This window comes from Misgurnus anguillicaudatus, chromosome 19 (assembly GCF_027580225.2).
Source record: "Misgurnus anguillicaudatus chromosome 19, ASM2758022v2, whole genome shotgun sequence".
NCBI classification, from domain to species: Eukaryota; Metazoa; Chordata; class Actinopteri; order Cypriniformes; family Cobitidae; genus Misgurnus; species Misgurnus anguillicaudatus.
This window is the reverse complement of record NC_073355.2, coordinates 8,917,832-8,944,586: the sequence shown is the minus strand read 5'-3', so window position 1 is coordinate 8,944,586 and position 26,755 is coordinate 8,917,832. Positions and strand designations below refer to the sequence as shown.

Below are 26,755 nucleotides of genomic sequence, written 5' to 3'. Positions count from 1 at the left end.
GGGTAATCCATGTGCCATGCGCAAAAGTCCTCTCCAGTATTTTGTTCCAATCCCCTAGATTTGCTAATCAGCACAATTTTTCAGAAGGAGGTGACCTCCTGGCTCGTTGGTGTTTTAAGCCCTCAACGAAGCCTTTAAGGCAGCACTGCCTGGAAGGCACTCCCTGTGCCCCGAGCGTTTCAGCCAACCACAGCACCGGTGCCAGACATCGAGCCTTCTGCCAGCTTCTGGCAGTTCAAGCTAACCGTTGGTCAGGTGAGTAGGGCAAATATGGTAAGATAGGAATGTGACTGTGTTTTAATTCAGCTTGAATTGTTTAGAGCATTTCTTTTTCGTGCCAGTTTCAGTATTGGTTACTCAATTTTTTTCCTTATTTTAAGCCATTGTTGCATGGGATTGGGGTTAGATTTGTGGTTTTTGTCTGATTTTTAAACTGTTTTTGCGTGAGGATAAAATCAGGTTTGGCATAATGCGGACGTCATTTTAAGCATTGGTTTATATTTTTATTTGTCAGAATTTTAAACTGTTTTCGCTTGGGGTTAGAGTTGGGATGTCATTTTAGGATGTCATTTTATGTAACAGAAAGTTGTTCTAATCCCAACCGACAATTGTAAGATAATAGGGAAAAAAATGAGTAACCCATACGTGAAACTGGCACAAAAAAGAAAGTCGTGCCACGGACACGTGAAAATGCAGAAACACGTCACTTAAACACTCAAAACATTTCGAGCTGAATTCAAATACAGTAACATTATTACCATATCTGCGCTACTCACCTGACCAACGGTGAGCTCGAACTGCCAGAAACTGGCGGAAGGCTCGATATCTAGCACCAGTGCTGTGATTGGCTGAAACGCTCGGGGCACGGGGATTGCCTTCCAGGCAGCGCTGCCTTGAAGGCTTCGTTGAGGGCTTAAAACACCAACGAATCAGGAGCTCACCTCCTGCTGAAAAACTGTGCTAATTAGCAAATCCAGGTGATTGGAACAAAATACTGGAGAGGACTTTTACTCATGGCACATTTTACACCTCTGTCCGCAACAACCCCGAAAAACAGACCAGAAACGGCTTCGAACCAATGTGCGTTTGGACTCAGGAACGAGTCCGGCTCTATCGTTTTGCGGTTGCGGTCCTGTTCCGTTACAGCAGGAGTGGGGAACCCTGGGTCCTAAAGGGCCACTGTCCTGCAGAGTTTACTTCCAACCCTAATCAAACACACCTGAATTTCATTTCCAAGTAATCCTGAAGACTTAAATTAGATTTTTCAGGTGTGTTTAAGTAAGGTTGGAACTAAACTCTGCAGGACAGTGGCCCTCCAGGACCAGGGTTCCCCACCCCTGTGTTACAGCATCCAGTGGCTATCTGGGTACAAACACCCCTTTTCTCTGTCAAATAGGCACCAAATTCAAAATGCATGTTACATTTCAACTACAAATATGATGCACTTTCAATAAAGATTAATGTTTCTACAGGTGAAATGCTCCTTTAAATGATTTCTTACAGAGTAGAAAAAAATCTAAAAATTAGAGGGATGTGAGGGCCTCCAACATGAAATTTGCCAAGGGCCTTCAAATATCTAGAACCGGCCCTGGATACAGTCTCCCTATAATCTATGTGATTTCTGTCTGAACATCAGATGACAATCTTAACTTCAGTATCTTCAGTTTACAGTCAGGATTCCTCAGTACATCAGAGATCAGCTTCACATCTGAATTATTTTCTAGATTATTTTCAGACAGATTCAGATGTGTCCGGTGTGATGGGTTTGATCTCAGAGCTGAAGTCAGAGCACTACAACCTTCGTCTGTGATATCACACTTACACAACCTGTAGAGAACAGAGACACAATTTGTTCACACACAGATCAAATCTACAGTTAGTTGAATTTGTTTCTCTTCCTGTCATCATTTAGTGTTTATGGACATTTTCATTTTAGTTTAATTTATGTGTGCTTGTGTTTGACTGAAATACATCACTAAGAGTTTAAAGTAAATGAACTGTTGATTCCTCTGATCACACATTTTCTCTTATGTTTCTCTTTCTGAATGATTTTGTTTTAACATAATTTGATTAACATTAACATAATTTGATTTGAACAGATCTGCACCCCTTGGACATTTTTTGAGTAGCATCAGTCGAAAGGTTAGAACACAGGATTTTAACATATAATTTAACACATGCACGCACGCACGAAGACACACACACACACACACACACACACACACACACACACACACACACACACACACACACACACACACACACACACACCTCTTGGTAACTTTCAGGGTAACATGCTGCAATTGACATTCTGTCATCATTAACTCACCTTCATATTGTTCCTAACATTTACTTTGTACTTTTAGAGTAAATTTAAGGATGGGTACTTTTTACTGTTACTTAAGTACATTTCTAATGAAAAATCTGTACTATTACTTTGTTACATACGGCGGCGTTATTGCGCTACTGTCAAATTGTAATAATTAATATATGTATGTATGTATGTATGTATGTATGTATGTATGTATGTATGTATGTATGTATGTATATATATTAGGGCCGGGACTCGATTAAAAAAATTAATCTAATTAATTAGAGGCTTTGTAATTAATTAATCTAAATTAATCGCATTTTAATCGCATATAAATATTTGACCTGAGAACATTAAGAAGTAATTTTTTACATGGATTTTAGTATACAAGCTGTAAGCTTTTAACACATTATGTGTAATTTTAACACATTATGAGTCATTTTGTCTTGATTTTGTGTTCAAGTATAACACATGTTGTGTTAAAAGTAACACAAAATGTGTTGTTTCAATAATAACACAGAGATGGGTGGATTCCAGGACGACGCAGTTAGTGTGTTGTCCCAGAATCAACACTAATGTGTTGTTTTTAACACATTCGTTCTTAGAGTGTACCATGAATAATGACTGAATACATAAGCTTAAGCAACAAAACATTGTTTATAGCCCTATTCGGACGGGATTAGTTTTACAGGGGTAGATGGCGTAATGTAATTTTACCACAGGACGTCGGTAATATTAATGGTCAATTCGGACGGGATTAGAAATCTCTGTAAAACATTCAGAAGTGGGAGGGGTAACTCGTTTGCTCAGAGCGTCACCTCTCGTCTTCACATGCACGTTACCTTGCTTCCAGATATCAGATGTGCAAACAACATGACACAGACAAGGAAAACGCGAAACATTGTGTTTAATTTCAGTTTGGGGAGAACGTCAGTTTCATAAACAGTTCCATGCCTCTGAGAAGTAAATTTGACTTTTTTTTTAAAGTTTGTGTCGTGTTTTATTCAGAAACTGACTTGTAACTGACTTGTTTCTCCGTCTAGAACGCAAGTAAATGCTTCTTTAAGCGCTTTTATATTTAAAAGAAACCCGCAAATTAAAAAGAAATGACGCGATTTACGTGTATATTTACAGCTGGTCTATTCGCACTGGATTTGTATTACCTGAGGTAATTTCTCCGGACCTTTTTACAGAAGGTAAAAGACGCCGTAATCTTTACTGACATTGTCCGTTATGATTAAAGACATGGAGCATTCGGACTGGACTAAAATCACCGAGAAGCTCTGATAAAAACTTGCTTTACCCCACATCCTTATGTAAAACTAATCCCGTCCGAATAAGTCGTTGTACCCGGAGTCAGGCTAATGTCCACGCTAGCTGCTGTGTTTTGCATTGAGATGCTCGATGTGCTGCGGTGATATGTGAATTCCTTGTTGCATAGCTTACACACAACCATGCTCTTATCGACCATACATCCATTCGTTTTTTATTAAAAAAATTCCCATCCACGGGGCCAACCAAAGCGATCTCATCAGCCTCTTGGTTAATGTTCACTGTGGTTTGTTGTGAAGTCATGAACGCTAGTTGGTGCTCCAGTATAATCGGTTCGCCGAAACTCATGAGAAATGTTCCGCGGTGCAAAAATAAGTGCGATTAAAATGCGTTAAAAATGTTCAACGCGTTATTTTTGTGTAATTAATTAATCTTAATTAACGCGTTAAAGTCCCGGCCCTAATATATATATATATATATATATATATATATATATATATATATATATATATATATATATATATATATATATATATATATATATATATATATATATATATATACACAATCTGAAGAACAGCGATATAAATATGCCTCTAGATATTTCCTGGAATAGTATTTGTAATGATACTTCTATGGAAAAAACGGAGTTTCTGCATGAAAGCGCCCTCTGGCTTTTGAATGTGGCGGCATTTCACCGTCATTCATTCAAATTTATTCATTGAGAAAACGCGCATTTGCCCGATTAATTGTCACAACCCTAATATATGCGTTGCGAGAGGTGGCTACGCGTCACCCTTTAGCCTGCATAGATGAAAGGAGAAGCAGATGAAGGCGTGTGCTGAGCGTGGCTTCAAGTTCCGTTTATGTTTTCACTCCAAGAGGTCAAAAAGAATAGTTTTATAATGCGATGCATGCTTTGTTCACCAAAACAAACTGACATCTCAGCGAACAGGAATTCAAGCTTCAACCTGAAATAACACCGGTTAGTGTCACAGTAATGTCTATTTGAACACTATTAATGGTCATTTCACACACTGTCCAAGTGTTTTTGTCATATGCACTCATGTGCAAGCAATGACAAATCCTGTAAATTAAACCTTACAAACAACACACACATCTGCACATTTCCATATAATTTCCCCACAAAACTAAACAAACTGAACAACATAATGTAACGACGTCTTGTATTTATACACAAATCCGGACACCTCACTAACGTGTAGAAAATCATTCAAATAAAAACGGGATTGTATTTTATTTAAATCCTTCCTAAAGAATGTATATACTTATAAAATAAAATAATAAAGTATGTTTTAAAAGAAACATATTATGTATAATAATAAATGTAGAGTTGATTTGCAAAAACAGATAAGTTCCATATAAAATTCTAAAATGATAATTTTTATCAAGCTCCTATGTTTATGATCAATAATTTTAGGTGACTGTCAGGCCGCATAGTCGTATCCGACACCCCCTACGCACCATTGGTTTTATCTAAGAGATTCTCCTCCCTCTACCAGCTGAGACGTCTGTTAAAAGTGCCCTGGTTATTGGTGATTCTATTCTCAGGAATGTGAACATTGAGGCACCAGCCACCATAGTCAAATTTATACCGGGAGCCAGAGCATCTGATATTAGATCCAAACTTAAAGTGCTGGCTAATGGTAAGCGAAAGTTTTCTAAGATTGTTATTCACGCCGGCATGAATGACACCAGACTCCGCCAGTCGGAGATCACCAAAGATACTATTAAAGAGGTGTGTGAAATTGCAAAAACAATGTCAGACAATGTAATATGTTCTGGTCCCTTCCCCGTCTACCAGGGTGATGAGACTTACAGTAGATTAGTGTTACTTCATGGTTGGATGTCAAAGACAAATGGAAAACATTTCCGGGGAGACCTGACCTGCTAAAGAGAGATGACCTCCATCCGTCCCGGGAAGGAAATGCTATACTCTCTAGAAATCTGACCAATAGTCTTTTTTTGTGATATTGTCTGACTATCCAGGGCCCAGGTCAGGAAACAGACAGATCGGCTTACTTGTCCGTCTGTTAGCTGCCTTGACAAGTCAAGAACACATATATCCCAGCACATTTTACCAGTTTATTTTTTACCAGAGTACCAACCCATCTCAACTGTGTCTGTTCCCCGAACAAACAAATACATGGCACCATTTATGTTGTCTCGTACAAATCTTACTAATATAAAATTAGAAAACAATACATTAACAGAAGAAAATCAAATGTTAAAATCCAGCTTTCTTAATATTAGATTGCTTACCAATAAAGAACCTATTATCAATGAAATCATTACAGACCAAAACTTAGATGTGCTCTGTTTAACAGAAACCTGGCTTAAGGCAGACGATTACATTAGTTTAAATGAGTCCACCCCACAAGACTATTATTATAAGCATGAACCTCGCTTAAAGGGGAGAGGGGGTGGTGTAGCTACAATCTACAATAAATTATTCAAAGTAAACCATAAATCTGAACTCAAACGTAATTAATTTGAAATAATGTTGTTAAATATGGAAATACCCGCTAAAGCTAAAAGCTAAAACAGCTTACATTCGTTTTAGCCACTATCTACAGACCCCTAGGCCACCACACAGACTTTCTTAAAAAAAATAGCAGATTTCCTGTCTGGGTTTGTAGTCACTGTAGATACAGCTCTTATTGTTGGGGACTTTAATACCCAAGTTGATAACCCAAAAGTACCATAAGGACTAGCGTTTATAGATGTTCTAAATTCTCTCGGTTTTAAACAAAATGTGTCAGGGCCCACGCATACCTGTAAACACACATTAGACTTAATTCTGTCACTTGGGCTCAATATTGATGACATCAAAATATTCACCCCAGAGCGATGCAGTTTCAGACCACAGCCTTGTCTCGTACACCATACTTTTAGATAGGATCACACGGTCCACAACATGCTACCGATTAGCCAGAACAATAATTTCCACCACTAAAGATAGCTTTTTTAGCACTCTCCCTGACCTGTCCCACATGAAACATGTATCAGATAACCATGAAGATCTGGATATTGTAATAGAAAACCTGAACAACATTTGTTCTAGCCCTTGCTCCCATTCGGAAAAAGAGAATTAATGAAAAAACGCCAGCTCCATGGTATGACCATCATACTGCAGCCCTTAAAAGGGTAGCTAAAAAATGAAATGAAATTATAGATGCACAAAGTTAGAGGTATGGCGTGCAGTATTGAAAGAGAGTGTTCAACACTACAGACAGGCTATAAAAACCGCCAGACCTACCTATCTTAGCAAGCTTATTAAAGAAAATCATAATATATCGCATTTCCTTTTTAGTACAGTTGCGATACTGACTAGAAACAAAGAACAAACAGAAACTAATACTAAATTTCAACACAGTAGTAACGACTTCATGAACTTTTTTACCAACAAAATTAAGGTTATTAGGGAAAACATTGTAGCTACGCAAGCAGCCACCATTCTACCCAGCAGAACATTTAATACTAGATTACAATACAAACATCTTGAGTCATTTAAGGCTACTACAATAGAAGAGCTCTCTAAATTAGTAACATCATCCAAATCATTTTCCTGTATATTAGACCCCGTTCCCACAAAATTACTTAAATAGGGGTATTCCCTGTAGTGTCAGACCCAGTATTAACCTCTTATGGAACGGCTGAAATTCCACAAGGGGGTGTATTTGTTCCTCAGACGTTGCACAATAAACGTGACATCCGAATATATTCATTATAAATCGTGAATGAAAAGTGAGATTCGACCGAATGTCCGTTAGTGATCTAATTGTATACAGTATTTATATCGTAATTCGGTCAGAAACGTCAAGATTGTGAGATGAACAAATCGTTTTGGATTAAAAAGCTTGGATATTCCATTTCCTTAGACTTTTGGGGATTTATGAACAATTTGTTTTTGACAATTTCACCGAAGCGGATAAAGGGAAGATTTTGAAGGTAAGTAAATATCCTAAATCGGCGCCCCCCGGTTCAGGTAACTAACAACTAGATTACACTTTTATGACTGCTAAAAATCATATTATGCTTTGTGTGTGCGCTTAATGGAAACCCAAAAGTCTAAGCTTTTCAACGATGTGCCGCATGGCCGTATATTTTGAAGATTTAATGCTTCAAAGTTACAATGACGTTTATGCAGCCTCACGTGCAAGGGAGGGGGTGTACCGTGTACGGCACAGTAGGGATGTGACGGTTTTAATATAACCGTGAGACCGACGGTTATAGTTGAACACCGTCATTAGAACTATAACCGCCCAAACCGTGTTATTAAAATATTTTTACAAACATTTTTATCATAAAGAATTTTAAATACTATATTGTTAATTGTTAACAGTGTTACACGTCCCACCATGTTCTCACGCAGTGAAAAATACAGAGCGGAGCAGACACTGACAACGCGCTGACATATAGGACAGACCAGGTTACTTTTCGGTTACTTTTGAGATTAAACATATTAAACAAAGTCTCACCTTTCAAATCATCTCTTCCTTATAGTTAATTTATAGCATCAAATAAACATGAATGACCATGAGAGGGAATGTTGTTTTAACTGCGGAAATGCATCAGTACACTCCGCTTTCAAGTTCAAATCCTCCCATGTTAATCTACTAACTCTCCTGAAAGCACTTTCACTGCTAGTTGTCTTGATGTTGATTTTAAATAAACGTAGAGCAAGTAGCTAATCAGGGTCTAGTTTATTTAAACGACGCAAGCGTGAGCACTGAGCAGCGCGTATGCGGAGAGCGTTTTACACCGGCTGCGTTTGCAGCGCATACTGTGCAGTTTAACACTCTGGGGTCGGCTGCGGCGCGGGCGCCGCCAACTCTTTATTTTTCAATCACTCCGTAAAGATACTTAGATAACTCTGCTGATTTTGGACATACAGATATGATTTATACATCATTTAAAACGTTAAAGTGTCTAGTTTTTTTTCTGTCCACTCCCAATAAAAACAGAATGTTGTGCTTTTCGCAAAATTAAGAAAATAAACATGATGCGCGTTTTGTTCTCTCTCCTTCAGTGAAGCCATTTCAGAAACGCGTCAGAAAATTAACTGTAACTGCACGAATACATGTCATATAAACAAAAGATAAATGTCTACATAATGCTTGGAATGTCAGCTTTTAAATGATGTAAGTGAGATCGAAAACATATATTGTCATTCGGTGTAAACTGTATGAGAAGTAGGAGAGAGACCGTCTCTCTAATGTTACCTGATTATCTGTAATGAGAAGAGATCGCCACGCCCCCGCGCCATTGAAGTGAATGAGCAGAGACATCCATATGCATAACTTGTGCCACCTGCAGTCAATGGTCCACAACCCTCCATTCCTTGTTGTTTCATCCGATTGCACCAAAACATGACATCTAAATCCTTATTTACTTGCGTATGTGTGTCAGTATCTCCAGACGCGAGTGTTTTCATTGTTCTTCCGTCAAACACTTCACGCGAGGGGAACACACGTAAACAAACACACGAGTCAGGAAACTCGACGCGGTTTTTGGTATTCTTATAAAATACGCGATTGAAAACAGTACAATCCTTATTTACTTGCGTATGTGTGTCACTATCTCCAGACGCGAGTGTTTTCTTTGTCTTCCGTCAAACAGTTCACGCGATGGGAAACGCATGCACAAACACGCGAGTCAGGAAATCGACGCGGTTTTTGGTATTCTTATAAAATACGCGACTGCAAACAGTACAATCCTTATTTAGTTGCGTCTAAGCATATATCTCCGCATAGCACGTTTATTAAACACAGGATCACTCGCATATGCACACATAAGTTAATAGGCTTGTTCGACTTAATGCGGCGCCACAAGAACCGGCAGCCGAATGACGTCAGAGTCTCGCGAGAGCGATTTAAAAGCAACCTCTTCCATATAATTTCGCGGATCACTCTCGCGGTAGTTTGACGTCACCCGGCTGATCTTTGCAGCACCGCATGAAGTCGAACAAGCCGACTGCTTTCATGAGCAACACGTGAGGTAATGGCGGCGGCTGTAAACAAACATTGAGCAAGTTTATCGTGCAAGTTTATCATGCTTGTCCCTTGTTGTGTTTCTACTATAATGATATAATGATTACAAAAACACAACTAAGAGTCCAAACAACGATTGTTCTTTTGAGCTTTTTGCCACACACAAACCCTGTGTTCACTTTGATTAGGCTACTATGGTTTTTAAAAGGTAACTTATAGCCTACATGTGAAATTAATGTATATATTGTGTGTGTATTTACATTTAAATTGAAAAGTAAACCATCATGGTTTTACTACAGAGAAAGTTACATTCCTGTTGAACATCCCCCCAAGGCTCATGTGGCTCATTATGCAACCCTTTTGTCTCTCAGCTGTCAATCACTGATTATTCAGGAGCATTCCCGCCTCCACGCATACAGCCTTTCCCAAGCAAAAGTGTCTTAGAAATTGTAAATTAATATCTTGCTTTATGTGAACGAGTAGGCCGAATGATTTTCACATCATTTTGAAGAAAAAACTCTAGACTACTAGATCCTGTTTTGAAAAGTCTTGGGAAAACATGTTTAGAATTAGTTTTGTGGACTTATATCAGTGACTTAAAATTTTTGCTTTTTCAAAAACCACGCATAAACATTTTTCTCTCAAAAATACAAACATGTACATACATGTTGATTACATGATATTGTAGCCCAGTTTGTGCTGAACGCAGTGTTATGAGACTTTTGCCATTAATATGTTTTTAAGCAACTGAAAAAAGCACAAATGTCAGTGCATGTCAAAACTTCCCCAGGGCCCTAAAAACCCCTTAGACCCCAGAGGGTTAATAACAGTATACAAATCTCAAGTTCACATTACTTTACTTTACATGCATTTATGAGCAAAACCTCTTCAAGACGCTTTTAATCCACATTGTTTTCGTGCTGTTCCGTGTAATGACAGATATAGACACAATTATAGACATAAAAAGCCTAATGCACAAATCTGTTTCTCTGAAGATTATTAAAATAATGATAAATAGAGGATTCATTTATGCTGGGCAGAGAGTGACAGCGCAGTTTTTTTGCAAAAGTGTGTTTTTTTATTTTCGTTGCTTTCTGTTAAATTGCTCAAAGTCATTACTGTTTAAAACACACTTGGCATCACATTCATGATTTTATGTAAAATGACACTTTTGCGTCAATCCACGAGCATTTAAACTAGCAAAACGCCCTCCACAGACGGTTATGTTACGAACCATCACATTTGACTCAAGTCATAACCGTCATCACCAATTCCGAAACCAGCACACCCCTACGGCACAGTGTTCCTTATCAGGTTAATTATCTTTAACTCATCTCTAATGTGCTGGCCTAGTCGGACCAGACTGAAACTTTACAACAGTGCTTGGATGAACTCCATGGTTCAGCACTCAGTGCGTCATTAGAGGCAAAAAACACAAACTTGACTTTGAAATTGTGAAATCCAGCCAGAGGCCACTGCTTTCGGGATCCACATGCGAGGAACTCGGTCTGATACGCTTCACAATTCCAGAGGAGTTGAATAGTGTAGAGCATATGAAGTTGAGCATGCTGACTAAAGAGAGCTTAATCAGCACATATCATGATGTCTTCAACGGCCCTATTGACTCTCTGCCTGGCAAACTTCACTTTGAGCTGGACAGCACTGTTGCCCCAGTGCAATGCGCCCCCAGAAATGTACCAGTGGCCCTCAAAGCAGCCGTTAAAGCGCAGTTGGACCAGTATGAAAAGGATGGGCACTTAGTCACAGTCACACAACCCACTGACTGGATAAGCAATCTGGTCATAGTGAAGAAGCCAGAGAAACTTAGGCTCTGTATTGACCCCAGACCCCCGAACCAAGCTCTCAAGCGGTCCCATTACCTTATGCCCACCCTAGATGATGTGCTGTACAAGCTGCCGAAAGCACGTATCTTTACGCTGGTGGACGCGCGGGACGCGTTTCTACAGTGCCGCCTGGATGAGGAGAGCAGCTTGATGACTACATTTTGGACGCCGTGGGGCAGGAAACGCTGGTTGAAACTCCCTTTTGGTGTGTCAGTTGCGCCAGAGCTGTATCAGAGGAACCAGCACGAGCTCCTGGTGGGCTTGAAAGGAATTGAGCCTATAGCTGACGACATCTTAATTGTGGGCTGTGGGGACACAGAGGAAGAAGCCATTCAAGACCATGACGCAAACCTCATCGCACTGATGGACAGATGCAGGGAAGTAAAATTGAGGCTAAGTTTGAAGAAGCTGCAATTTCGAGTTAAGGAAGTCCGCTTTCATGGCCATGTCCTTTCAGCCGAGGGCCTCAAAGCTGACCCTGACAAGGTCAGAGCAGTTCTAGACATGCCCAACCCCACGGACACTAAAGGTGTGCAGCGTTTTGTGGGGTTTGTGGACTACCTATCCAAGTTCATGCCGCGCTTATCAGAAGTCTGTGAACCACTGAGGAGGCTGTTGGACAAAGATGTACAGTGGCACTGGCTGCCGAAGCACGATGCGGCCATTACAGAGATCAAGACACTGATTACAGCTGTACCTGTTTTGAGGTATTACGACATCAACAGGCCAGTCACCATACAGAGCGACTCCAGCCAAACGGGTCTGGGCTGCTGTTTGCTACAGGAAGGACAGCCAGTTGCATTTGCATCCCGTGCATTGTCCCAAACAGAGCAAAATTATGCTCAAATAGAAAAAGAATGCCTGAGCATTGTGTTTGCCTGTCAGCGATTCCACTACTACCTGTATGGGAGAGGTGATATTACAGCAGAGACAGATCACCGCCCGCTGGTGTCCATCTTCCTTAAGCCCCTTCTCAGTGCGCCAAAACGCCTCCAGAGCATGCTCCTCACGCTTCAGAATTACTGCCTCAAAGTGGTGTACAAAGCAGGCCCGGAAATGTACATCAGTGACACGCTCAGCAGAGCTGCTTCCCCGCCACAGAGCACGGACACGCAGTACAGCCGGGAAATGGTCTGCAGCTTGCAGCAGGAACAGTACGACACCGCAGCAATTCAGCAGACAGACTATTTGAACGTCACCAGCCAATGCCTCACTCAAATCCGACAACACACGGAGAAGGATGAGTGTCTTCAGATGCTTAAGACTGTCGTGCTGGAAGGATGGCCAGACTGCAGAGAGGAGACGCCCATAGTGATTAGAGGGTACTGGGCCATCAGAGACGAAATCAGTGTGCAAGACGGCGTACTCTTCAGAAGCCACATCTTATCATTCCTAAAACTTTGCGATCAGAAATGCTGAGACGGATCTACTACAGCCACATAGGGGGAGAGGCTTGCTACAGGCAAGCCTGTGACACCCTATTCTGGCCCAACATGCAGGGAGAAATAAAAGACTTTGTGCAACAATGTTCTGTGTGCAATGAGTATGCACATGAACAACAGAAAGAGACCATGATGTCACACCCACTACCCACACGTCCCTGGCAGATAGTGAGCATGGACCTGTTCAACCATGCAGGAAAGGATTTCCTGCTCGTGGTGGACCATTACTCTGACTTCTGGGAGGTCGATCTGCTTCCTGACCTCTCAGCTGAGACTACGATCCTGAGGTGCAAGGCTCAATTTGCACGCCATGGCATACCAGACCGGGTCATTTCTGACTGTGGATGTCAGTTCGCATGTGGAGCTTTCAGGACATTTGCAAATGAGTGGTGCTTTGAGCATGATACCTCATCGCCAAGACACCCAAAAGCCAATGGCAAAGCTGAGTCGGCAGTTAAGATTGTAAAAAGCCTTTGCAGAAGAGCTGCGTTCGCTGGCGAGGACCCATGGAAAGCTATTCTTCATTGGAGGAACACGCCTCAGAAGGACTGCACTGCAGTCCTGCCCAGCAACTGATGTTGCGGAGACTCAGAACGCACCTCCCTGTGACGGACCAGCTTCTGATGCCCCGGGTCATCAATGAGGTACCAGACAAACTGTGTATGAAACGCCAGAGGGCAAAACTGAGCTATGACAGATCAGCCAAAGATTTGCCTGAGCTAAACATCGGTCAGCCCATCAGGATGAAACCACTCCCTGGGGACAGGACAGCAGGCGGGTCCCAGGTCCTATGTTGTTAATGTGGAGGGGACAGCGTACCGTCGTAACAGGGTCGATCTTAGACCAGCAGAGGGAGTCCCCTCGTTGTCAGCAGGGAATCTGGAACATCCCCCAGAGCCTCCTGGGGATGCACATGCCACAGCAGAGGGCGCTGCGAGCGAGGATAGCAGCGAAGAGACAGGCACCAGTCATGGGGGGGCACCCCATTCCTCACAAACCATTTGCACACCACACCGAGCGGAGCAGGGCCAGTCATACTCCCGGAGTGGCCGGCTAATTAAACCTCGGGATAGATTGAACCTTTAAGTGGGGCTAACTGAACAAGTAAACAAAAACAATGTTAACAGCTGTCTTATCAGTATTTGTGTTCTGACAGCTGTGGTAGGTAATAGCCTGTTAATCAGTTGGGGTGTTCTTAGCAGAGTTAACAGGGGGAGATTAATCAAGTTCATGTTATTGACAATGTCATTTAATGTTTGAATATCTTACTACAGGATGGGAGATGTTACAGGGTATCCTGTTGTACTGCTTAGGCAGCAGCTCCACCTTGTGGGGACTTTATGTATGTATACCTTGTAACAGGAAGTCTTCAGTGTTGTGCTATGAGTGCATGTCAGTTGTGCAAGATATAAACAGATAAATGCACTGTTCTTGACAGCCGTTTGTGTAGCGTCCTTATTAACCGAAATACAACACTTGTGTTGGCCCTTTTATTTATTTTAACATGAAATAACGCCTTGACACAGACAATATGTAAAAAATTAACACATAATTTTTTGCAGTGTAGGCGCAGATCATGTGGGTGCTCGAGACGCGAGATATTCTCCATCTATAAAACACAATGAGGTGGTTTGTATATGACATTTGATTTTCTAGACAATTATCAAGGGTGCATTATCGCATTCAATCCGCTCCACTTAGATGTCAGGTGTATTTCCTTTACTGAGAGAGAACATTTCTGTTGTTATGTGACCAAACTGGATGGTCTCTAGCAGATTTGCGTGCACGTTATTGAGTGTGAGAATCCCCCAACGGAATCTGCGCCTATGGTACGGTACATGGTAAAATTATGGTAACTTTTCATAAGCGCTCATTTATACAGGATGCTCATTTACAAATCAGAAGTATTGTAGCACATCTTGCGGTCAAGTTTAAAAAAAAATTGTGAGAAAGTGCTGGAGGGAGGAGATCACACTGGATTTTGTGGTTTCGTCGATTGCAGACTCTTGTTATTGATAGGCCATACAACTTGTCAATCATCTAGCTTGCTATTTGGTTGATAAACCCTGTGCTATGATTGGACATATTTTTCTTTTTTCTGTTGCTTGTTTTGAGTACTGCATGCGTAGGTTTTTGCGTATTTTAGAGTGGCAAATTGTACCAGCATACTTTGAGGTCAAAATGCATACCTGCTATGCAAAATGCATACAGGTTGTCAGGTCAGTGTGAATTTTTTATTTATTTAAAGATGTGACCTTCAGTAAGAGTTAAGGTCTTGTGACGATTGTCGAATGAAATCAACTTCAGTTATCAAATTCATTACTAAGATTAAAATACTATAACTCTGTTACAGATGTTATGATCTCTATATAGTCTCACTATAATCTATATGTGATTTCTATCTGAGGATCAGATCACAATCTTACTCCAGTATCTTCAGTTCACAGTCAGGATTCTTCAGTACATCACAAATCAGCTTCACTCCTGAATCTCTTAGTTTATTATCAGACAGATTCAGATGTGTCAGGTGTGATGGGTTAGATCTCAAAGCTGAAGTCAGAGAAACACAACCTTCATCTGTGATATTACAACACCTCAACCTGTAGAGAACAAAGACACAAAGTTTGTTCACACACAGATCAAATCTACAGTGAGTTGAATTTGTTTCTCTTCCTGTCATCATTTAGTGTTTATGGACATTTTCATTTTAGTTTCAATTTTTGTGTTTGTGTGTGTGTGTGTGTTTGACTGAAACACATTGGTGAGATTTAAAAGTAAATGAACTATTGATTCCTCTGATCACACATTATAACATTTTCTCTTTCAATCTTTTATGTTTGTTACTTTTAGTAACATTTAGTGCTGTGATTAATGAAATCAACTTCAGTTATCAAATCCATTACTGAGATTAAAATCCTATAAATCTATTACAGATTTTATGATCTCTATATTGTCTCACTGTAATTTATATGTGATTTCTGTCTGAACATCACATCACAATCTTACTTCAGTATCTCCACTTTACAGTCAGAATTCTTCAGTACACCAGATATCAGCTTCACTCCTGAATCTCTTAGATTATTATCAGACAGATTCAGATGTGTCAAATGTGATGGGTTTGATCTCAGAGCTGAAGTCAGAGCAACACGACCTTCAGCTGTGATATCACAACCACTCAACCTGTAGAAAACAGAGACACACAGTTTGTTCACACATAGATCAAATCTACAGTGATTTGAATTTGATTCTCTTCCTGTCATCATTTTGTGTTTATGGGCATTTTCTCCTTAGTTTAATTTATGTGTGTTTGTGTTTGACTGACACACATCAGTAAGATTTTGAAGTAAATTAACAGTTGATATCTCTGATCACAGATTATAACATTTTCTCTTATGTTTCTCTTTCTGAATGATTTTTGTAACTTTTTTTCTCATCATAATTCAATTTCAATATTTTATGTTTGCTACTTTTAGTAACATTTAGTGCTGTGATGAATGAAATCAACTTCAGTTATCAAATCCATTACTAAGATTAAAATACTATTAATCCATTACAGATGTTATGATCTCTATATAGTCTCACTATAATCTATATGGGAATTCTGTTTTAGCATCAGATCACAATCTTACTCCAGTATCTTCAGTTTACAGTCAGGATTCTTCAGTACATCAGAGATCAGCTTTACTCCTGAATCTCTTAGATTATTATAAGACAGATCCAGATGTGTCAGGTGTGATGGGTTTGATCTCAAAGCTGAAGTCAGATCAACACAACCTCTAACTGTGATATCACACTTACACAACCTGTAGAGAACAAAGACACACAGTTTGTTTACACACAGATCAAATCTACAGTGAGTTGAATTTGTTTCTCTTCAGGTCATCATTTAGTGTTTATGGACAGTTTCATTTATGTGTTTGTGTTTTATTGAAACACATCAGTGAGATTTTAATGTAAATTAACTGTTGATTCCTTTAATCACACATTATAACATTTTCTCTTATGTTTCTCTTTCTGAATGATTTTTGCTTTTATCCCCAAACATATTTTCATTGTATTGTTTTATTTATCAAAAGATCAGACCCTCGGTAAGAGTTAAAATGTTGTAATAATGTTGAAAAAATTCAACTTTGAGTTTTGAGTTCAGTTATCCCATTACTGAGATTAAAATAGGGGTGTGCCGGTTTCAGAATTGGTAATGACGGTTATGACGCAAGTCAAATGTGACGGTTCGTAACATAACCGTCGGTGGTGGTGGGGGGGCGTTTTGCTTGATTAAATGCTCGTGGAATGACGCAAAAGTGTAATTTTACCATAAAATCATGAATGTGATGCCAAGTGTGTTTTAAGCAGTAATGACTTTGAGCAAAATACACACTGTTGCCAGAAGACAGCGCTGTCACTCTCTGCCCAGCATAAATTAATCCTCTCTCTATCATCTATCTCAATAATCAAGAAACAGATTTGTGCCATGGGCTTTTTATGTCAGTTATTGTGTCTATATCTGTCATTACATGGACCAGAATGTGGATTAAAAAGTGTCTTGAAGAGGTTTTGCTCATAAATGCATGGAAAGTGAAGTAATGTGAACTTGAGATTTTTATACTGTTATTAAACTGCACAGTATGCGCTGCAAGCGCAGCCGGTGTAAGCACAATGGCCACGCGCAACAAACGCTCTCCACATCCTGCTGCGTTTACAGCAACCGTGGTAGAGGCGTGAAGTGCGAGTGATTTCAATGCGAAGACGTGTTGACGCGTGTCAGGAGGTCCCGCAGCGCGGAAGAACCGTTCGGCGCAGCGCGGAAGAACCGTTCGGCGCAGCGCGGAAGACGTCGTTCCGCGCGAATTGAGTGTTGTGCGTGGTACGCGCGAATGCTGCATTTTGCAGTTCACGCAAATTTGCGGCTGCCGCCCGAGTTGAAAAATTTGAACTTTGGCGGAATTTTACGCCGCGTTAACCAATCAGGAGCCTGCTTGCTGCTGTGGTGGCAGCCCCACCCGGAGTCACTCACTCAACCAGCGCTTGATATTGTCCGTAAGCAATCACCCGGAGCTATACCACACAAGTTCTTATTTCTATAGAGAAGACAGGAATAAAAATTCTTGGAAGAGTGTCAGTGAGGACATTGGGCAAACTGGTAAGTTGTAATACACACCTCACTTTTAAATGTCACGTGACGTTTATCGACCCGCGCCGTTTATTTTTCCCCTATAGTAAGGTTACCAGATACAACTTGGTAACTCTCTTGATAAATGCACAATCAACATCAGTCATCTTGCAAACAGACAACCGCATAGCACTTGCCCCTCCCACAAGAAGTGGATTTTGCCTCTGATGCGCGTCAAATGCTTGCTTTTTCTGCGTGTCTACTCCGCTCTACATGCACGAATGCATTCAAACTGTTCAAGCGGCAAACTAGGCACGGTAGACGCTGAAACGCGGTTGGTGTAAACTCAGCATCAGGCTGCTTAGTGCTCACGCTTGCGAAGTGAAACCAGCGTTTGAATAAACTAGACACTGATTAGCTACTTGCTCTGCGTTTATTTAAAATTAACAGCAAGACAAGAAGTGGATTTTGCCTCTGATGCGCGTCAAATGCTTGCTTTTTCTGCGTGTCTACTCCGCTCTACATGCACGAATGCATTCAAACTGTTCAAGCGGCAAACTAGGCACGGTAGACGCTGAAACGCGGTTGGTGTAAACTCAGCATCAGGCTGCTTAGTGCTCACGCTTGCGAAGTGAAACCAGCGTTTGAATAAACTAGACACTGATTAGCTACTTGCTCTGCGTTTATTTAAAATTAACAGCAAGACAAGAAGTGGATTTTGCCTCTGATGCGCGTCAAATGCTTGCTTTTTCTGCGTGTCTACTCCGCTCTACATGCACGAATGCATTCAAACTGTTCAAGCGGCAAACTAGGCACGGTAGACGCTGAAACGCGGTTGGTGTAAACTCAGCATCAGGCTGCTTAGTGCTCACGCTTGCGAAGTGAAACCAGCGTTTGAATAAACTAGACACTGATTAGCTACTTGCTCTGCGTTTATTTAAAATTAACAGCAAGACAACTAGCAGTGAATGTGCATTCAGGAGAGTTAGTAGATTAGCATGGGAGGATTTGAACTTAAAAAGCGGAGTGTACTGACGCCTTTCCGCGGTTAAAAGAACATTCCTTCTTATGGTCATTCATGTTTATTTGATGCTATAAATTAACTATAAGGAAGAGATGATTTGAAAGGTGAGACTTTGTTTAATATGTTTAACCGAAAGTAACCGAAAAGTAACATGGTCTGTCCTGTATGTCAGCGCATTGTCAGTGTCTGCTCCATTTCACCGCATGAGAACATGGTGGGGGGTGTAACACAGACTGCTAACAATTGTTTTTAATTAGTATTTAAACATTCTTTATGATAAAAATGTTTTTTTGAGTTTGAGTTCTAATGACGGTGTTCAACTATAAACGTCAGTCTCACGGTTATATAATGACCGTCACACCCCTAGATTAAAATACTATAAATCCATTACAGATGTTATGATCTTTACATAGTCTCACTATAATCTATATGTGATTTCTGTCTGAACATCACATCACAATCTTACTTCAGTATCTCCAGTTTACAGTCAGGATTCTTCAGTACATCAGAGATCAGCTTTACTCCTGAATCTCTTAGATTATTATCAGACAGATCCAGATGTGTCAGGTGTGATGGGTTTGATCTCAGAGCTGAAGTCAGAGCAACACAACTTTCATCTGTGATATTACATTTACTTAACCTGTAATAATGTAAATTATAAACATGATCACAGAACATGAAATGAAAACTGTAATTAAGAAACAAATAATTAATTTTTCATTGACTCTTTACTCATATAAACATCTCAGTGTAATAACTGTAATCAGTTGTCAAGCCCCAAAGAAACGAAGATTTCAAACTCCTCATATAGTGTTTGTTTGGTTTCTATGGAATTAGACTGGTATTGTATGGTATTAGTATGTCACATTTACAAAAACTCCTGACAAAAGTTATTAAAAGTTACTTTAAAAATGTTAGCGTGCATTTCAAATTTGATGTGAAGTTGTACATTTCCAAAGCTTTTGTGTATTGACATAATGGGTCAGTTTCCCAGACAGGGTTTAGATTAAGCCAAGACTAGACTTTAGTTATATTGGGAGATTTAAGTTGCTTTTACAAACATACCTCACAAAACATTACTGACATGCATCTTGTGACAAAATTATATTAAGTTTTAGTTACGAAAGCTCAAGGACACAATTTAGTCTGGGTCTAGACTTAAGCCCTGTCTGAGAGATCACCCCTAAAACTTCTGCTTTTAAGATTGACTGCCAATTTATATACAACATAAGGAAAATAAAACACTTGATAATCTATTGTTATGAATGATTCTCCTAAAATAAGAATTCAAAATGAAATCATAAAATAATTTAATTAATTATATTAATATTTTAACTCTTACTGAAGTTTTTTGGTTTCTGTAATCACAGGCTGCAGTTTCACAAGAACTTCATCTGCTGTATTTTTATCTCCAATAAATGTCTTCAGTTTAAGTTCATCCAAATCCTGCTCAGATGTCAACAACACAAACACTAAAGCTGCCCATTGTGAAGAGGAGAGTTTGGTCTTTCCTACTGATGCAGATTTCACATAATGTTGAATCTCCTGCAGCAGTGAATCATCACCCAGTTCATTCAGACAGTGAATCAGATTGATGGATTTCTTTGTAGACAGATTCTCATTCATCTTGTTTTTAATGTACTCAACAATTTTCTCTTTCTTGTAGGAGCATCTTCTCAGTGTCAGTAGATCCTGTAAGAGAATCTGATTGGACTCAAGTGAAAGACCCAGAAGAAAACGCAGGAAAAGATCCAGATGTCCATTCTTACTCTGTAAAGATTCATCCATAGCTCGCTGATGTAACTCAGATAAAAAACCCTGTTCTGATGATTTATGTTTAAATATGCCCAAAATGTTAAAAACCCCAACCGGTTTAGAAGTTTGATCAAAAACATATCTGTTGTTGTTTGTGAAGGAGATGTGAGCATAAAGAGCTGCTAGATGTTCCTGGATGCTGAGATGAACAAAGCAGTAAACTTTCCCCTGATACAAACCAAACTCCTCTCTGAAGATCTGAGTACACAATCCTGAGTACACTGATGCTTCTTCTACATCAATGCCACACTCTCTTAGGTCTTCATCATAGAAGATCAGATTGCCTTTCATAAGCTGCTCAAAAGCCAGTTTCCCCAGTTTGAAGATCATGTCTTCATCTTTCTTCTGATAGTCTTTCTGGTGTTTGATGTTTGTCTGAATGATCAGGAAGTGTGTGTACATTTGAGTGAGAGTCTTGGGGATCTCTTTTCTCTTTGCTTCACTCAACATTCTCTCTAGAACAGTGACTGAAATCCAGCAGAAGACTGGGATGTGACACATGATGTAGAGACTCCTGGATGACTTCAGGTGTGAGATGACTTGATCAGACAGACTCTTATCACTGATTCTCTTCCTGAAGTATTCCTCCTTCTGTGGATCACTGAAGCCTCGTACCTCTGTGACTCGATCAACACATTCAGATGGGATGAGATCAGCTGCTGCTGGTCTGGAGGTGATCCAGATGAGAGCAGAGGGAAACAGATTCCCCTTGATGAGGTTTGTCAGCATCACGTCCACTGAGGTTGATTCACTTACATCATACAACCTCACACTGCTGTGAAAATCCAGAGACAGACGACACTCATCCAAACCATCAAAGATGAACAACACTTTATATTTATCACTGAAGATTTCCATTTCTTTTGTCTCTGGGAAGAAAAGATGAAGAAGATCTAAAAGACTGAGTGTTTGGTCCTTCATCAAATTGATCTCTCTGAAAGGAAGTGGAAATATGAGGTGGACGTCCTGATTCTCTTTCTCTTCAGCCCAGTCCAGAATGAACTTCTGTACAGAGACAGTTTTTCCAATGCCAGCGACTCCCTTTGTCAGCACACTTCTGATGTGTTTGTCTTGTTCAGGTAAAGGTTTAAAGATGTCATTACATTTGATTGGTGTCTCACCTGTTGTTGTTCTTCTGGATTGTGTCTCAATCTGTCTCACCTCATGTTCATTACTGATCTCTTCACTTTCACTCTCTGTGATGTAGAGCTCTGTGTAGATCTCATTCAGTAGTGTTGGGTGTTTTCCCTTACTTGATATTACCTCATACAAACACTCAAACTTCTTCCTCAGATTTGATCTGAGTGTGTTCAGGACTTCACCAAGATTAAAGTCATGGCTGTAAAATATAAATACCAGATTATTACATAAATATAAAAACTTTTTTGTAGCATACAACACAGGACGCATAACTCAAGCTTATTAAGTGTTTAATTCAATTATAAATTAAAACAAAGTAAACAATAATACCCAACAATTCACCTGAAACAAGGACTCATGTTTTCATTGTGTGGTGTTTGATTCTCAGATTGCTCAATCTTCCTACCCTTACAGTCAGGTTCAGTTACATCTGGTCTGGGCAGCAGAATTGAGAATCAGACACATTGTTATTATCATCAGTGTTTCTCATTTGTCATATTGAATTTCTCATTGCTTCAAAATGTGTACAATGTTGTGAATGTTATGTAATAACAGAGCTTACTCATGATCTTTTCATTGACATTGTGTTAATATAAAGACTGTTAGTTGAACTAAGTGCTTGCACAGATGTGGTTGTGTGTGAACAGTTTATGTTTTACAGATCTCTTGACAGAAGTTTTCTACAATCATTTAAAGAACTTCTCAAACCTTTAACAAAATATATAATTGTATAAAATGTCAAACTATAATCCAATAATTCATAGATTTTTTTATACCTGCTATCATGTCTTGTATCTTCACTCTTAAAGTTATATGGAAAAAGCATAGACCCGTCACTCTTCATAGACACACAGCTGAACTCTGAATCCGATCTCTTCTGATGATCTGAACTACAACACACAACAGATTAGAATAAATACTGATGGTAAATTAATGCTATTTGTTAAATACAATCATATGAAAGCAATTTATCTTTTCATTATGCTCCTACAAAAACTGTATTGAACTGAATTGTTAATGTGTCTGATGATGAATAGATCGAATTTCACAGATGTCACCGTGCGCCCAATTCTGTGCTCAATTTTTTGTATATCAATTCATAAAAATGTTAAATAAAATCCTGCATCACACATTATTTTTACATGCCTGAGATAAGGCATTGTATCTTCACTCTTAAAGTTAAGTGGATGAGATATAGACCCGTCACTCTTCATAGACACACAGCTGAACTCTGAATCCGATCTCTTCTGATGATCAGAACTATAACACACAACAGATTAGAATAAATACTGATGGTAAATTAATGCTATTTGTTAAATACAATCATATGAAAGCAATTAATCTTTTCATTATGCTCCTACAAAAACTGTATTGAACTGAATTGTTAATATGTCTGATGATGAATAGATCGAATTTCACAGATGTCACCATGCATGCAATTCTGTCCTCAATTTTTTGTATAACAATTCATAAAAATGTTAAATAAAATCCTGCATCACACATTATTTTTACATGCCTGAGATAAGGCATTGTATCTTCACTCTTAAAGTTAAGTGGATGAGATATAGACCCGTCACTCTTCATAGACACACAGCTGAACTCTGGATCTGATCTCTTCTGATGATCTGAACTACACAACAGATTTAATATTTTTAATTACATTACTAATATTTTTGAAGATGATCATTATATACTTTAATTTTACATATAATATAAGGAATATAAGTGTTTATATAAAGTACCTGCATCCTGGAGAAAAATCTTCATCTGTTGATGTTTGTGTTTGATCCATGATGGAGCTGCAGAGGTGAATCTGATCTCCACAACTGATACTAAATGAAAATAACATTCAGATACAAAATAAACTTAAAATCAAAGTGAATAAACAGACATTATAATTCAGATGAATGAATCCTTAGTGTTGAAGAAAAAACTGCATCAACACAACTACACAACATTAGTGCCATTAACACATTATTAACACAAATTAAGATAAGTGTTATGAAGTTGTATGAGGAACCCAAGTGCAGACAGAGGGATGAACACTAAAGACTTTTATTATGAACAAAACAAAACAAAACCCACGAGGGGGAAAAATAATATAAACAAGATATTAAAACAGAGGAAGTGAACACTAAACAAGACTAGACTATATAACTACACTTAACACTAAACAGGGTGACACTACACAATGAACTTGACAATAAACACTCCTAGACTAGACTTACTGAGACAGCGTACTCACAGGTATTTGGAACAATGCACAAGCACAGGACAATGAATACAAGAGGATTAAATAGGGGAACAAATCAAGAGGGGAACAGGTGATATAAATGAAACAATAATGAGGAGAGGATGACAAGGGAGCGGGGTAAAAGAGACAAGACACAGGGAACACATGGTCTAGTAAACCAATACTGAGACCACGTGAACCCACACAAAACATGGGTCTGTCATGGTTCTGCCACAAGACTAGATTAAACAAAGGACAAGATGGCAGAACCATGACAGAATCCCCCCCTAAAGGAGCGGCTACCAGACGCTCCCCAGGGGAACACTAGACACGGGACAAGACAGACTGACAAAAAACAAGAAAACATGACAAATAAACAAAGGGGCAGACAAGAGTACACTACAAAGGGGTTGGGGTGACATAATAAAAACAACAAACAAGGGAGGGGGGCGGAGGCAAAACAGAGTTCATGTGAGGAAGTCCAAGTAGGGTGGAGCTGGGTGGGCAAGGGGTCTTGGGTTCAGGGAACAGGCTTGGTTGGGGATGCAGACTGGGTAAGGGGTGCAAAAGGAGGTAAGGTAGGGTTCCAGGGCGTGGTAGGGGTAGACAAGGGAGCAGATGGGGGCGAGCCAGGACTCACAGGGTAGGGGAGAGAGTCAAGGGAGGACATGGAGACAGTGGCAGGGGAGGAAGCAACAGAAGGAGCCGGTGAGACAGGGGGCGCTGTGGCTGGCAGCGGTGACGAGACAGGAGCTGTGACAGGGGCGCTGCGGCCGGCAGCGCAGACGAGACAGGGACCGTGACTGGGGGCGCTGCGGCCAGCAGCGGAGACGAGACAGGGACCGTGACAGGGGGCGCTGCGTCCGGCAGCAGAGACGAGACAGGGACTGTGACAGGGGGCGCTGCGTCCGGCAGCGGAGACGAGACAGGGACCGTGACAGGGGGCGCTGCGTCCGGCAGCAGAGACAGAACAGAGACCGTGACAGGGGGCGCTGCGTCCGGCAGCGGAGACAGAACAGAGACCGTGACAGGGGGCGCTGCGGTTGGCTGCGCATACGGCTGGGGCTGCAGCGGTGGCTGCGCAGACGGCAGGGGCTGCAGCGGTGGATGCGCAGACGGCAGGGGCTGCAGCGGTGGCTGCGCAGACGGCACGGGCTGCAGCGGTGGCTGCGCAGACGGCTGGGGCTGCAGCGGTGGCTGCGCAGACGGCAGGGGCTGCAGCGGTGGCTGCGCAGACGGCAGGGGCTGCAGCGGTGGCTGCGCAGACGGCAGGGGCTGCAGCGGTGGCTGCGCAGACGGCAGGGGCTGCAGCGGTGGCTGCGCAGACGGCAGGGGCTGCAGCGGTGGCTGCGCAGACGGCAGGGGCTGCACAGACTGTGAGGTCAACCCCCTTCTCCTCCTCTTCTTTCTCGGGCGTGGTGCAGAAGCTGTGGCAGAAGCTATGGCAGGTGAGGACAGTGGTGGGAGCAGCAGGCTCCGAAGAGGACCCCTCGGATGGCGACTCCCACGAAACTCTCCGCTCTCGCTTTCCACGAAGCGACTTGGGTGGGGAGGAGCTCTCTGGGGCTGGAGGGGAACGTTCTGGGTCGCCGGGCACCACCACTCCCAAGAAACGTCCCTCCGGGATAGATGGCAGCGTGGCAGATGGTGATGCCCTGGTGGGAACCTGAAGCTCCTCCCGACACAACTGGTCCACAACCTCACGGAATGGGCGGCGGATCAGCCCCTCTCGTTCAGGCAAGGGAGGAGGGACGTTGAGGCCCGCAATGAAGTAGGAGTTGAGGAGGGTCTCTGGCAACAAAACCCTCCTCGCTTCAACATCCTGGGCATACACCCTCAAGGTCCTCTCTAGCTGGGGAGGAAATGGGGCCCTGCCCATCTTCATGTTGGCGGCAGTAGACTGCCACCACAGTTCAAGGTCAGCCGACTGCCGCCTGGCGGGACAACACAGGTTGTCTGCTGGGTTTTGTTCTGGCTTGTGCATTCTGTTATGAAGTTGTATGAGGAACCCAAGTGCAGACAGAGGGATGAACACTAAAGACTTTTATTATGAACAAAACAAAACAAAACCCACGAGGGGGCAAAATAATATAAACAAGATACTAAAACAGAGGAAGTGAACACTAAACAAGACTAGACTATATAACTACACTTAACACTAAACAGGGTGACACTACACAATGAACTTGACAATAAACACTACTAGACTAGACTTACTGAGACAGCGTACTCACAGGTATTTGGAACAATGCACAAGCACAGGACAATGAATACAAGAGGATTAAATAGGGGAACAAATCAAGAGGGGAACAGGTGATATAAATGAAACAATAATGAGGAGAGGATGACAAGGGAGCGGGGTAAAAGAGACAAGACACAGGGAACACATGGGGCCCTATCTTGCACCCAACGCAATTGACTTTGTCAGTGACGCATGTATCATTTCGTATTTTGCACCGGCGCACAGCGGGTTTTTCCCTCCACAGACGCACGTCGGCAAACTAGGGAATGCACTTGCGCTCCCTGGGCAGTTCAGCACAAAAAAGGAGG

General features: G+C 41.0%; 1 protein-coding gene across 1 annotated transcript in view; it reads right to left on the bottom strand.

Annotated features, from left to right (window-relative positions):
- The window catches only part of LOC129424249 (uncharacterized), a 131,368-nt gene that overhangs the window by 34,147 nt on the left and 70,466 nt on the right, over positions 1–26,755 (bottom strand). Inside the window, exons 2-12 of the mRNA XM_073856891.1 lie at positions 23,715–23,804; positions 23,489–23,602; positions 23,119–23,232; positions 22,749–22,862; positions 22,315–22,407; positions 20,360–22,171; positions 19,484–19,657; positions 16,513–16,686; positions 15,890–16,063; positions 15,310–15,483; positions 1,651–1,827 (exon numbers count right to left, since the gene is read on the bottom strand). Of these exons, the coding sequence (XP_073712992.1) occupies positions 1,651–1,827; positions 15,310–15,483; positions 15,890–16,063; positions 16,513–16,686; positions 19,484–19,657; positions 20,360–22,171; positions 22,315–22,407; positions 22,749–22,862; positions 23,119–23,232; positions 23,489–23,602; positions 23,715–23,764 (3,170 nt within the window). The 5' untranslated portion in view covers positions 23,765–23,804. The remainder of the gene's footprint in view (positions 1–1,650; positions 1,828–15,309; positions 15,484–15,889; positions 16,064–16,512; positions 16,687–19,483; positions 19,658–20,359; positions 22,172–22,314; positions 22,408–22,748; positions 22,863–23,118; positions 23,233–23,488; positions 23,603–23,714; positions 23,805–26,755) is intronic.